General features: G+C 38.5%; 1 protein-coding gene across 10 annotated transcripts in view; it reads left to right on the top strand.

The window, feature by feature from the left end:
- HUWE1 (HECT, UBA and WWE domain containing E3 ubiquitin protein ligase 1) overlaps positions 1–15,256 on the top strand; it is a 172,458-nt gene that overhangs the window by 53,200 nt on the left and 104,002 nt on the right. For all 10 annotated transcript variants that reach the window (XM_030306191.1, XM_030306192.1, XM_030306196.2 and 7 more), the window contains one exon: positions 14,888–14,950. In XM_030306191.1, coding sequence (XP_030162051.1) covers positions 14,888–14,950 — 63 coding nt within the window. The remainder of the gene's footprint in view (positions 1–14,887; positions 14,951–15,256) is intronic.

The following is a 15,256-nucleotide window of genomic DNA, read 5'->3' as shown; positions in this document are numbered from 1 at the left end:
AGGTTCCACGTGCACTCGAGAAGAAAGTATATTCTGTTGCTTTGGGATGCAGAGTTCTAAATAGATCTGTCAAGTCCATCTGATCCAATGTCTCATTCAGGGCCCTTGTTTCTTTATTGACCGTGTGTCTAGATGATCTATCCATTTCTGTAAGTGGGGTGTTAAAGTCCCCTGCAATGACCACATTCTTATCAATAAGGTTGCTTATGTTTGTGAGTAATTGTTTTATATATTTGGGGGCTCCGGTATTCGGCGCATAGACATTTATAATTGTTAGCTCTTCCTGATGGATAGATCCTGTAATTATTATATAATGCCCTTCTTCATCTCTTGTTACAGCCTTAAATTTAAAGTCTAGTTTGTCTGATATAAGTATGGCTACTCCAGCTTTCTTTTGGCTTCCAGTAGCATGATAAATAGTTCTCCATCCCCTCACTCTCAATCTAAAGGTGTCCTCAGGTCTAAAATGAGTCTCTTGTAGACACCAAATAGATGGGTCTTGTTTTTTTTATCCATTCTGATACCCTATGTCTTTTGGTTGCCGCATTTAATCCATTTACATTCAGTGTTATTATAGAAAGATACGGGTTTAGAGTCATTGTGATGTCTGTATGTTTTATGCTTGTAGTGATGTCTCTTGTACTTTGTCTCACAGGATCCCCCTTAGGATCTCTTGTAGGGCTGGTTCAGTGGTGACAAATTCCTCCAGTTTGTGTTTGTTTGGGAAGACCTTTATCTCTCCTTCTATTCTAAATGACAGACTTGCTGGATAAAGGATTCTCGGCTGCATATTTTTCCTGTTTAGCACACTGAAGATATCGTGCCAATCCTTTCTGGCCTGCCAAGTTTCAAAAGAGAGATCAGTCACGAGTCTTATAGGTCTCCCTTTATATGTGAGGGCACATTTATCCCTTGCTCCTTTCAGAATTTTCTCTCTATCCTTGTATTTTGCCAGTTTCACCATGATATGTCATGCAGAAGATGGATTCAAGTTACGTCTGAAGGGAGTTCTCTGTGCCTCTTGGATTTCAATGCCTTTTTCCTTCCCCAGTTCAGGGAAGTTCTCAGCTATAATTTCTTCAAGTACCCCTTCAGCACCTTTCCCTCTCTCTTCCTCCTCTGGGATACCAATTATGCGTATATTATTTCTTTTTAGTGTATCACTTAGTTCTCTAATTTTCCCCTCATACTCCTGGATTTTTTTATCTCTCTTTCTCTCAGCTTCCTCTTTTTCCATAACTTTATCTTCTAGTTCACCTATTCTCTCCTCTGCCTCTTCAATCCGAGCTGTCGTCGTTTCCATTTTGTTTTGCATTTCGTTTAAAGCGCTTTTCAGCTCCTCGTGACCGTTCCTTAGTCCCTTGATCTCTGTAGCAAGAGATTCTCTGCTGTCCTCTATACTGTTTTCAAGCCCAGCGATTAATTTTATGACTATTATTCTAAATTCACTTTCTGTTATATCATTTAAATCCTTTTTGATCAGTTCATTAGCTGTTGTTATTTCCTGGAGATTCTTCTGAGGGGAATTCTTCCGCTTGGTCATTTTGGATAGTCCCTGTTGTGGTGCGGACCTGCAGGGCACTTCCCCTGTGCTGTGGTGTATAACTGGAGTTGGTGGGCGGGGCCGCAGTCAGTCCTGATGTCTGCCCCCAGCCCACCGCTGGGGCCACAGCCAGACTGGTGTGTGCCTTCTCTTCCCCTCTCCTAGGGGCGGGATTCACTGTGGGGTGGCGTGGCCCGTCTGGGCTACTTGCACATTGCCAGGCTTGTGGTGCTGGGGATCTGGCGTATTAGCTGGGGTGGGTAGGCAAGGTGCACGGGGGCAGGAGGGGCAGGCTTAGCTAGCTTCTCCTTAGGTGATCCACTTCAGGAGGGGCCCTGTGGCAGCGGGAGGGAGTCAGATCCGCTGCCGGAGGTTTGGCTCCGCAGAAGCACAGAGTTGGGTGTTTGCATGGAGCGAGCAAGTTCCCTGGCAGGAACTGGTTCCCTTTGGGATTTTGGCTGGGGGATGGGTGGGGGAGGTGGCGCTTGCAAGCTCCTTTGTTCCCCACCAAACTGAGCTCTGTCATCCGGGGGCTCAGCAGCTCTCCCTCCCTTTGTCCTCCAGCCTTCCCGCTTTCCGAGCAGAGCTGTTAACTTATGACCTCCCAGACGCTAAGTCGCGCTTGCTGTGGGAACACACTCTGTCAGTCAGGCCCCTCTGCTTTTGCAAGCCAGACTCGGGGGCTCTGCTTGGTTGGCGAGCCGCCTCTCCGCCCCGGCTCCCTCCCGCCAGTCCGTGGAGCGCGCACCTCCTCGCCGCCCTTCCTACCCTCTTCCGTGGGCCTCTGGTCTGCGCTTGGCTCCAAAGACTCCGTTCTGCTAATCCTCTGGCGGTTTTCTGGGTTATTTAGGCAGGTGTAGGTGGAATCTAAGTGATCAGCAGGACGCGCGGTGAGCCCAGTGTCCTCCTATGCCGCCGTCTTCTTCCCCTCTATGCTTGATATTTTTAAAAAATTCAGAAATCTACAAAAGATAATTTATGATGATCATGTATCCTTAGTATTTTGGTAGATTTTCTTGGACTTTATTTTATACATATTTCTTTACATAGCTGAACACATGGTATATATAATTTTATAACTTCATTTAATATACTAGCATTGGTGTTTTCCCTTGTTAATTTTGCATAATTTTGTAAGAAATGTGTCTTTGTGTTTAATATAATGGTAATATGAATGTCACATTATCACAGACTTTCAGGAATCAGATTTGACTTGGCACATGGTGTTTTAAGGATTCCAGCTTATTAGGCCAAGTCACTGGTGCTTGATTTTTTTTAATTACAAAACATGGGAAGAAAGATTCTGTGATGACATGAATAGTGGAAGTAATACTAAAACAATTGTGACAACAGAAGAAACAAAAGGAAAATAATTGTGAAGGTGTACAGCTTTTCAAGCTTATTCTGCCTTGCAGAATAATTCCTTCAAGCCAATAATTCCTTGGCTTGAATCTCAGTCTCTTCTATGTGGCATCAAATGAAGATGTATTAAAAAGTTGAGTGTTGAAAGTATGAAGGTAAAAGCATTCAGGGAAGGTATAACTCCATCTTCTTTTGTTGTTTGGGTGGGCAAGGTCTTTTTGGGGATGAAACTAATACCATCAGAGAAAAAACTGATATTAAGGTACAGTTTTATATCTTCTGTAAGTGAATACTTTAAATACTGGGAAGTTATGCCATCATACGATTCTCTCCGTTTACATAACATTGCTCTTATTTGTTTGGGTTATTTTCAATATTTTTCTATTGTAAATAATGCCACAGTGAATATCTTTAATGCATCAGTATGTGGTAACAGATGCTTTTATTAAGTTCTTAATGTTGGACTTTCTAATTTACACATTCTTGCCTCATTTAATCTTGAGAAAGATGCTACAAGCATCATTTTCTCAATTCTTTTTAACAGGAATGGTTCATTTTTTTACTGTATATTTTAATGTTTATTTTTGAGAGGGGGGAGGGGCAGAGAGAGAGGGAGACAGATGATCTGAAGTGGGCTCTGAGCTGACAGCAGAGAGGCTGATGCAGGACTCAAACTCAAACTGCAAGATCACAACCTCAGCCAAAGTCAGATGCTCAACCAACTGAACCACCCAGGCGTGCTGCATCATTTTCTCAATTTTATACATAGATTGAGGTAAAGATCAGAAAAATCTAGTAACTTGTTCTGTCGAAGATGAACATCATAATAGCCAGCTGCCTTAAATCTCTCCCTTTTCACTAGTTCCTGGTATCTATATGTACCTTTGAAAAAGAAAGCAAGAGAAAGCAAGAACTTCTATTTTCTGGGGGGTGGGGGGGGGGTCAGTCTAGCTAAAGGCATGTCTATTTTTGTTGATTTTTTTTTTCAAAGAACCAAATTTGGTTTACTTATATTTTCTGTTTCATTTATCGCTGCTCTAAGTTTTACTATTCTTTCTGTTTGCTGTGGGTCTAGTTCACTCTTTTTTTCCCTAGTTCCTTAAGGTGAAAGGTTAGTAATTTTAGATATTTTTTTTAATGTAGGCAATTATAGCTGTGAATTTCCTTGTAAGCACTGCTTTCAGTGTATCCTATAAGTTTTAGTATGTCATGTTTTTATTTTCATTCATTTTGGGGAATTTTCTAATTTCTTTCCATTGTTCTGGAGAAGATACCTTTATATGATTTTATTCTTTCTAAATTTCTTGAAGCTTGTTTTGTGGTCTATCTGGGAGAATGTTTTACTTGTACGTCAGAAGAAATGTGTGTTCTGTTGTTGGGTGGATTATTATATCTGTTAGGTCTAGTTTGTCTTCTATTTTCTTGTTTATCTTTTGTCTAGTTATAAATGTTTGCCTTGTGGGTTAGGCTAACATCTTGATTTTTGAGAAGTTAGTTTGAATTAATACCAACTTAGTTTTGGGGAGCCTGGGTGGTTCAGTCAGTTAAGCGTCTCTTGGTTTCGGCTCAGGTTATGATCTCACTGTCTGAGAGATCGAGCCCAGTGTTGACAGCTTGGAACCTGCTTGGGATCCTCTGTCTCCCGCTCTCTCTGCCCCTTCCCCACTTGCACTCTTTCCCTCAAAATAAACATTTTTTTAAATACTTAGGTTTTTTTTTTTGTTTTTTTTGTTTTTTTTTTAATTTTTTTTTTAACGTTTATTTATTTTTGAGACAGAGAGAGACAGAGCATGAACGGGGGAGGGCCAGAGAGAGAGGGAGACACAGAATCCGAAACAGGCTCCAGGCTCTGAGCCATCAGCCCAGAGCCCGACGCGGGGCTCGAACTCACGGACCGCAAGATCGTGACCTGAGCTGAAGTCGGTCGCTTAACCGACTGAGCCACCCAGGCGCCCCATTAAATACTTAGTTTTTTTTTTTTTTTTTTTTTTTTTTTTTTTAATTTTTTTTTCAACGTTTATTTATTTTGGGACAGAGAGAGACAGAGCATGAACGGGGGAGGGGCAGAGAGAGAGGGAGACACAGAATCGGAAACAGGCTCCAGGCTCTGAGCCATCAGCCCAGAGCCCGACGCGGGGCTCGAACTCACAGACCGCGAGATCGTGACCTGGCTGAAGTCGGACGCTTAACCGACTGCGCCACCCAGGCGCCCCTAAATACTTAGTTTTAATAGCACACAAAAACTTTGCTCCTGTGTAGCTGTTTCCCCCACTTTGTATTGTTGTTGCCACAAATTACATCTATACGTTGTGTGCCTATCAACATAAATGTATAATTACTCTTTTATATAGTTGTCTTTTCAAGCACACGAAACAAGAGGAGTTATAAAACTAAAAATACATCAGTGCTTTTATAATTTACCTATGTAGTTACCTTATTGGTGTCTTTTATTTCTTCATAGGGAGTCAAGTTACTGTCCTACGCCCTTTCATTTCAACCTGAAGGACTCCAGTTAGCATTTCTTGAATCACGTGTGCCAGCAACAAGCTCCCTCAGCTTTTATCTGGGAATGTCTTAATTTCTCCTACATTTTTTAAGGATAATTGTGCCAGGTCCAGAATTCTTGACTGGCAGTTCTTCTCTTCTAGGACTTTGACTATGTCTTCCCACTGTACTCTGACATCCGTGGTTTCTGATGAAAAATTAGCTATTGATCTTATGGAGGATGCCTGGTACTTGACAAGTCCTTATTCTCTTGAATTGGGATTTATAGGTCAAGTCTTTGGTCAAATATGGTATGATTTTGGCCATTATTTCTTTAATTTCTCAGCTCCTCTTTCTCCTTTCATTCTGGGACTCTCATTATGCATATGTTGGTACACTTGATGGAGTCCCCACATAACTCTTAGACTATACTTTTAATTTTCTTTCTTTCCACTCTTTCAACTGGGTAATGCAATTGACCTAGCTTCAGATTTATTGATTTTTTTTTCACCTTCCAGAATTTATTTTTCAAATCTATTTGTCTCAGAATTTTTACAAAAGTAATACATGTTTAGTGTTAAAAATTAAGAAAACACAGAAAATTGTAAAGAAGAAAATAACAAATAATCCTCACCATCATGTAGAAAAAATAACTGATAACGTTGTGTTTCATATGCTGCTTTTCCCCCACATAACCCATGGTATTTTCCCACACGAATTAAATATTCTTTGAAAATGTAATTTTTAAAATAGAACTACCGTATGATCCAGTAATCACACTATTGGGTATTTATCGAAAGAATATGAAAACACTTAATTTGAAAGGATATATATACACCTTTATGCTTATTGCAGCATTATTTACAACAGCCTAATGATGGAAGTAGCATGTGTCCATCAAGAGATGAATAAATAAAGGTAGGTGTGTGTGTGTGTATAATGGAATAATACTCAGCCGTAAAAAAATGAAATCTTGCCATTTGCAACAACATGGATGGAGCTACAGTGTATAATGCTAAGTGAAATAAATCAGAGAAAGACAAATACCATATGATTTCACTCATTTGGAATTTAAGAAACAAAACAGATGAGCAAAGGGAAAACCAAAGAACAGATGGTTGCTGGGGCAGGGGCGAAGGGATGGGTGAAATAGCTGAAGGAGATTACACTCCTTGATGAGCACAGAGTAATATATGGAATTATTGAATCTGTATTGTGTACTTGAAAGTAATTTGACAATTATGTATGTCAACTATACTAGAAGTAAAATAAAAATGCATAAATAAAATATGTGTTGGCTTAAAGATTAAAAAAATAATAAAGTTAATTTCATTTCAATATTTGACTGGACATTATTCTTGGCTTCTAAACTGCCCTCCTTGTCCTCTTGAGTTTTCCATAACTGCCCTTCTATGTCTGCTTGGCCGGTACCTCCTCCTGTGCTCAGCCTCTGTCACCTGCTGTAGTTACCATTTTTTGTGGTGAGAACATTTAATATTTACTCTTAGCAACTGACAAGTACATTGTCAACTATATCGACAAGTATATTGTCGGTATTGTTAACTATAGTTACCATGCTGTACATTAGATCCCCAGATCTTCTTATCATATATAACTGGAAGTTTATACTCTTTGACCAACATCTTCCCATTTGCCCCAGGCCCCAGCCCCTGGCAACTACCATTCTGTTTCTAGGAGTTCAGCTTTTTTAGATTCCACATATAAGTGATAGGATACAGTAATTATCTTTCTCTGTCTTATTTCAATTACTAAAATACCCTCAAGGTCCATCCATGTTGTCAAAAAGGCAGGATTTCCTTTCTCCTGGCTGAATATTAGTCCTGTGTGTGTGTGTGTGTGTGTGTGTGTGTGTGTGTGTGTGTGTGAGACATCTTTATCCATTCATCCATAGATGAACACTTAGTTTGTCACCATAGGTTGGCTGGTGTGAATGTTGCAGTTAATATGAGAGGGAAGATATCTCTTTGATGTCCTAATACCATCTCTTTTGGATATATGCCCAGAATTGGGATTGCTGGATCATATAGTAGTTCTATCTTTAATTTTTTGAGGATAGCATTTCACTAGAAACTGTACCAACAGTGCATGAGGGTCTCCTTTTCTCCAAATCTTAGCCAATACTTATTTCTTAACTGTATTTTGATTCTAACAGGCATGAAGCAGTATTTCATTATGGTTGTGATTTGCATTTCCCTGATGATTAGCAGTATTGAGCACCATTTCAAATACCTGTTGGCCATTTGTATGTCTTCTTTGGGAAAATGTCTATTTAACTCCTGTGCCCATTTTAAAATCTTTTTTATGTGTGTTACTGAGTTGTATGAATTATTTTAGTGTTGTGTCACTTCATTTTGCTTTTGTTGCTTATGCTTTTTGGTATCCTATCCAAAAAAACTAATAATTATTACCAAGACCAGTGTCAAGGAGCTTTTCCTCTATGTTTTCTTTTTTTTTCCTAATTTTTTTTTTACATTTTGTTTATTTTTGATATACAGAGAGAGAGACAGAGCACAAGTGGGGGAGAGGCAGAGAGAGAGAGGGAGACACAGAATCTGAACCAGGCTCCAGGCTCTGAGCTGTCCACACAGAGCCCGATGTGGGGCTCAAACTCCCAAACGGTGAGATCATGACCTGAGCCGACGTCAGATGCCTAACTGACTGAGCCACCCAGGCGCCCCTCCTGTATGTTTTCTTTTAGGAGTTTCATGGTTTCAGGTCTCATGTTGAAGTCTTTAATCCATTTCAAGTTCATTTTTTTGGGTGGTATAAGAAAGGAATCTATTTTCTTTTTTCTGCATTTTGTTACCCAGTTTTCCCAGCACCACTTATCAAAGAGTCTATTTTTTCCCCATTGATTATTCTTGGCTCCCTTTCAAATATTAGTTGACCATATATGTGAGGGTTTATTTCTGGGCTCTTGATTCTGTTTTGTTGGTGTATTTGTCTGTGTTTATGTCAATATCATACTGGGTCTTCTTTATTGCTATAGCTTTGTAATAATGTTTGAAATCAGGAAGTGTGATACCTCTAGCTTTACAGTTCTTTCTTCTGATTGCTTTAGCTATTTGGGGTCTTTTGTGGTTCCATATAAATTTGAGGATTTTTTTTTTCTATTTCTCTGAAAAATGTCATTGGACTTTTGATAGCAATTACATTGAATCTACAGGTGGCTTTGGATTGTATGGATTTTTTTTTTCAATTATTTTTTTTAGTGTTTATTTTTGAGACACAGAGCAAGAGACAGAGTGCAAGTGGGGGAGGGGCAGACAGAGGGAGACACAGACTCTGAAGCAAGCTCCAGGCTCTAAGCTATCAGCACAGAGCTTGACATGGGGCTCAAACTCAGGAACCATGAGATCATGACCTGAGCTAAAAAGTCAGACGCTTAACCAACTGAGCCACCCAGGCGCCCCAGATTGTATGGATGTTTTAACAGTGTTCTTGGGATTCATGAACACAGGATATCTTTCTATTTGTGTCTTTAATTTCTTTCGTTAGTGTTTTAGTTTTCAGTGTACAGGTCTTTCATCTTCCTTAAATTTATTTTTTTTAATGTTTATTTTTGAGAGAGAGAGTGAGCGGTGGAGGGGGAGGGCCAGCGAGAGGGGGGCAGAGACACAGAATCCGAAGCCAGCTCCAGACTCCAAGCTAGCTGTCCCCACAGAGCCCAACATGGGGCTGGAACTCACTAACCACAAGATCATGACCTGAGCCGAAGTTGGACACCCAACCAACTGAGCCACAGACGCCCTCATTAAATCTATTTCTAAATATTTTACTGTTTCTGGTGCTGCCTGTTTACTTCTTTTTCATATAGTTCATTAATGTTTAGAAATGTGACTGATTTCTATATGTTTATATTCTGCAGCTTTACTGAATTTATTCTAACAGTTTTTTGGTGGGATTTTTTGGCTTTTTGTATACATAAGATCACATCATTTGCAAATGGAGACCGTTTTATTTCTTGCTTTCCAAATTGGTTGCCTTTTATTTCTTTAATTGCCTAATTGCTCTGCTAGGACTTTTAGTACTGTATTGAATAGGAGTGTTAAGAGTGGGGATCCTTACTGTGTTCAGGATCTTGGAGAGCTTTCATCCTTTTACCATTTGTTTTGACGGTCATGATCTCACCGTTTGTGAGTTTGAGCCCCACATCGGGCTCTGTGTGGACAGCTCAGAGCCTGGAGCCTGGTTCAGATTCTGTGTCTCCCTCTCTCTCTCTGCCTCTCCCCCACTTGTGCTCTGTCTCTCTCTCTGTATATCAAAAATAAACAGGTCTCATAGCCTTTATTATGTTGAGCTGTGTTCCTTTTATATCCCTTTTTTTTAGTTTTTATCATGAAAGGGCATTGAATTTTTGTTAAATGTTTTTTTCAGCATCTGTTGACATAATCGTATGATTTTTGTCTTTTATTCTGTTATTATGGTGTATCATATTTGTTGACTTGTTTTTGTTGAACTACCCTTGCATCCCAAGGATAAATCCTACTTGAAAATGGTGTATGATCGTTTTGATGTGCTGTGCAATTTGGTTTGCTAGTATTTTGATGACAGTTTTGTGTCTTTGTCCATCAGAGATGGTGGCCTGTAGTTTTCTTCTAGTGTCCTGTTAGGGTAATTCTGGCCTCTTAAAATGAGTTGGAAGTCTGGCCTCTGCAAATTTTTGGTAAGAATTTGAGAAGAATTGGTATTAATTCTTTTAAATGTTTGATGAATGTATTAGGGAAACCCATCTGATCCTAGGCTTTTCTGTGTTTTGATTACTGATTTAATATTCCTGCTCATTATTAGTCTGCTTAGATTTTCTATTTCTTCATTTACCCTTGGTAAGTTCTCTGTTTCTAGGAATTTACCCAGTTCTTAGAGGTTATCCAATTTGGCAATGTGTTCATAAGTAGTCTCTATTTTTATTATGTTTTTAAATATTCCAGTATAGTTAACATACAATGTTCTATTAGTTTAATGTGTACAGTATAGTGATTCAACAATTCTTTACATTCTCCGTGCTCATTATCAGTGTACTCTTAACCCCCACCACCTATTTCACCCATCTCCCCACCCACCTCCCCTCTGGTAACCATCTGTTTGTTCCCTGTAGTGAAGAGTCTGTTTGTTGGTTTTTCTCTCTCTTTGTATTTTTCCTTTTCTTTGTTTTGTTTCTTAAATTCCATATATTAGAGAAATCATAGGTAGTCTCTTAATAATCCTTTCTATCTCTGTGGTATCCATTGTAATGTGTCTTTCATTTCTGATTTTATTTAAATCTTCACTCATTTTCTTAGTCTAGCTAAAGTTTTGTCTATTTTGTTTATCTTCCCCCCACTCCAAAAAACACACCTCTTATTTTTATTGAGCTTTTGTATTGTTGGCTCTTTTTTTGGTCTCTATTTCATTTATATCTGCTGTGATCATTGTTATTTCCTTCCTTCTACTAACTTTGGGCTTAGTTTGTTCTTTTTCTAGTTATAAAGTTAGGTTGTATTTGAGATCTTTCTTGTTTCTTACTGTAGTCATTTATCCCTGTAAATTTCCTCTTGTAGCTTTTTTTGGTTCATCCCATAAGTTTTGATATGTTGTGTTTGCATTTTATTTTTTGTCTCAAGATATTTTTTAATTTCCCTTTTGATTTCTTTTTTTGACTCCTTGATTTTTCAGGAGTGTATGGTTTAATTTCCACATACTGTGAATTTTTCAGTTTTCCTCCTATTGATTTCTAGTTTCGTACCATTGTGGTTAGGAAAGATACTTGGTATAATTTCAGTCTTCTTAAATTTGCTAAGACTTGTTTCGTGACCTGTCATATAATCTATCTGGGAGAATGTTCTATGTGTGTTTGAGAAAAGTGTATATTCTGCTGCTGTTCAGTGAAATGTTCTGTATAGTCCTGGTAGGTCCATTGATCTAAAAAGTATAGTTCAGTAACTCAAAGGGATACATGCACCCAATGTTCCCCAATGTTTATAGCAGCATTATTTACAATAGCCAGATTATTGGCAACAGTCAAGTGTCCATCAACTGATGAATGAATAAAGATGTACGTGTGTACACACACACACACACACACACACACACACACACACAGGAATATTACCCAGCCATATAAAAGAGGAAGTCTTGCCATTTGCAACAACATGGATAGAGCTAGAGAGTATTATGCTAAGCGAAATAAGTCAGAGAAAGACAAATACCATATGATTTCACTTATATGTAGAATTTAAGAAACAAACAAACAAGCAAATGGGAAAAATAGGCAAACCAAGAAACAGACTCCTAACTATAGAGAAAAACTCCCAGAAGGGAGGTGAGTTCGGGGTGGGTTAAATAGGTGATATGGATTAAGGAGTGTACTTGTTGTGATGAGCCACCAGGTGTTGTATGGAAGTGTTGAATCACTATATCATACACCTGAAATTAATATCATACTGTATATTTACTTGAGTTTAAATAAAAAGAAAAAAATGTACAATTCAAGTCTAACATTTCCTTATATTCTGTCAGGGCGATCTATTCCTCATTGAAAGTAGCGTGTACCATTGTTGAAAGTACCAGTCTACCATTATGTATTGTTATCTGTTTCTCCCTTTAGATGTTAGTATTTGCTTAATATATTTAGGTGTTCGAGTATTGTATGTATATAATTTACAATTGTTATATGCTCTTTGAATTGACCACTTTATAAATAATGACCTTCTTTGTCTCTTGTTACAGGTTTTGAGTAAAAGTCTATTTTGTCTGAAATAAGTATAGCTTACCCATTGGCTCTCCTTTGGTTTCTGTTGCATAGAATATCTTTTTCCAACCCTTCACTTTGAGTCTGCATGTACCCTTAAAGGTGAAGTGAGTCTTTTGGAAGCTGCTGGGTCTTGTTTTTTTTTTTTTTATCCATCTAAGTATTCCATCTGTGCCTTTTGATTGGAAAATCAGTACACCTACATTTAGAGTAATTATTAATGGGCAAAGGCGATGCCATATTAATGTTTTCAGGCTGTTTTGTATTTTCCTCGTCCTTTCTTCCTCTCTTGCTAACTTCCTTTGTGAATTGGTTTTCCATAATAATATCCTTTGATTCTTTCTGTTGATCTTTTTTGTATCTAACTAGGTTTTTGTTTCTGGCTACAATGAGTCTTATGTAAACATCTTATAGATATAAAAGTGTATTTTAAGCTGATAACAACTTTGTATACAAATATTCCACCCTTTTACTTCCTCCAAATTCATTTTATGTTTTTAATGTTCAGTTTACCTCTTTTTGTAGTGTATATTCTTTAACAAATTATTTTAGCTTTTAATATTTTTAATACTTTTATCCTTTAACTTTTATCATCTGTGGATGATTCTTTAAGACCGTGTTCTTCTGGGGCTCCTTAGACTGGCTGCAGCTGGTTCACAGGCTACTGCAGGGTCTATAGCTGAGACCAAGGTCTGTAGGTCTATTACCCAACAGGTGGGTGAGACTCCTCCCCCATCCCTTGGCTTATGGGGCTAGGTTTCCCAACTCCAACAGAGGCACTTATGTCCATGGATGGATGCCAAATTGTTGTTGCATGGTGGCAGTGAGGTCTTATTTGGCCTTATTTGGATGCTGACATCACTGCTCATGTTCATGTTGCTGTAACTTTTTTTTCCCCTTTATGTGTTTCACAGTGTCTCATTTCTTTGCACACCTCATAGTTTTTTTGTTGAATAATGGATATTATTTTTTAATATTTATAATTTTTTATATTTTTAATATATAATTTTTAAAATATTTTAATATTAATATTTTAATATTATATTCATATTGTTTAATGTTAATATTTTTAAATTATTTTAATATTTTAAAAATATTTTTAATATTATAATGTGGCTGCTCTGGAAATCAAATTCTCTTTCCTAGGGCTTGTTATGGTTTGTTGTTGTTTAGTTAGACTTTTCTGAAGTGATTTCATAACTGTTTTTGTGTGGTCATTGAAGTCTGTTCTCTTAGTTTAGTGGTCAGCTAGTGGTTTGCCTTAAACTCCTGGAACAAAAAAATACATATTTTTCCCAGTCTTTGTAGTAGGTGGGTTCTCTGTGTACGTTGGTATCTTTAGTGCCAATACTCCATATCTTCAGTACTTAACCAGGATGTTTATAACTCTGCCTTAGCCTTTACTTCTGACTTGCACAGAGCCTGATGCTCATCCAGAGGTGTGGAACTTAGGGCCTTCTCAGGCATTTTCTACGAATGTGCTTAGTTAGCCTCAGGCACACACATGGCCTTCTAGATTCCCAGGAATCTGTGGAACTTTTCCAAGTCCTTATTCTCCAAAGCATCTCATTCCCCAGCCTTTTTCCCCAAGCTTTTCACTTTGTCTGTTGTTTAATCCAATTGTACTGTATGCCTTGTCCCAGGAAGTGAGGACTAATGCATTTGCCTTTGAAGGATTTCAATAAATGCTCACCCCACCCTTGATAGCATCCGAATCAGACTAAAATAAAAATGTTTGATATCAAACACATTGAAAATGCAAGCTAGTTTATTAAGCAAGACTATATGGTCAGAGGTTTGGATTTGAAAGCCAATAATAGTGTACAATTTAGTCATTCTCCCCCAGTACCTTAGGGGCTAGTACTTGATGAGTTTTTAGACTTTGTGGAGGCAGAGTATATTTGGAGTAAGCAACATACAGTCTTCTGCTTTGCAACTTGGCAACCATGTCAAAAAGGAACTGTAGAGGGGCTCCTGGGTGGCTCAGTAGATTGAGTGTTCGACTCTTGATTTCAGCTCAGGTCATGATCTCATGGTTTGCAAGATGGAGTCCCATCCTGGAGCCTCCTTGGGATTCTCTTTCTGCACCACCGCACCCCCGGCTCAAAATAAATAAACTTTAAAAAAAAAAGGAGATATAGAGCATGTGATTCCTCAGTCTAGTGAGGGAGGTGAAAATGTATTTGGAAAGCAGAATACTGAAGGCCTGATGAGATAAGACTTACCTGTCAGCAAGTATGACTGCAAACATGCACAGTTCGATTATTTGCAATAGTTGCTTATGTTCTTCCCAGTCGCATCCTCACAGTGAACAGCTATTTGATCTCATTGGAGAAATTACCTTTAGGCAGATCATCTTGCCTTGAGTCTTTTTTTTAATATTTATTTATTTTTGAGAGGAAGAGCACAAGCAGGGGAGGGGCAGAGAGAGAAAGGAGAGACACAGAATCTGAAGCAGGCTCCAGGCTCTGAGCTGTCAGCACAGAGCCCGACGCAGGGCTCAAACTCAGAAACTGAGATTAAGACCTGAGCTAAGGTCAGTCAGACCTTAACCTGACTGAGCCACCCAGGCGCCCCTTGCCTTGAGTCTTTAGTCCTTGCTTCTATTTCTTCCTTCTCTTTGTTGGACTTTAATATTGGCTGTCTCCTTGACGCTGTGTTTCAAGCAGCCACATACTTTTTTTAAGTATTTTATATACAAGGCTACCTTAAACACTATTTTAACACTGTCTTTTTCCTTTTTTAAGAGCTGGGGTGGAAAGGAGAATGGCTTTGGACTTGCAGAATGTTGCAGAGACTTGCATATGATGGTAAGTAATTCTTGGATATGGGTATCTTGGCAGAGCTATTATTTTGAGCCTTACTTTACAATGAATATATGGAATATTAAGTTGCCACTTCAGATCAAGATATTTGAGGAACCTGACATCAGTTAAGACAGAACACACCTTATCTAGGTGTTTGGGCCCTCATTGTGTTGGCATTTGGAAGAATTTCAGAAACACAGTGTATGTTCATACCCAGGTCTTAAGTAGAACGCTGCATTTGGTGAATCAGTTTGAAAGTGATGAGAAATCCTAGAAAGTGCATTTGCTTGCATTCTTTCACTGTAACTG

This window comes from Lynx canadensis, chromosome X, assembly GCF_007474595.2.
Source record: "Lynx canadensis isolate LIC74 chromosome X, mLynCan4.pri.v2, whole genome shotgun sequence".
NCBI classification, from domain to species: Eukaryota; Metazoa; Chordata; class Mammalia; order Carnivora; family Felidae; genus Lynx; species Lynx canadensis.
Note: the sequence above shows the minus strand (reverse complement) of the source record. Positions and strands in the feature narration are given on the sequence as shown.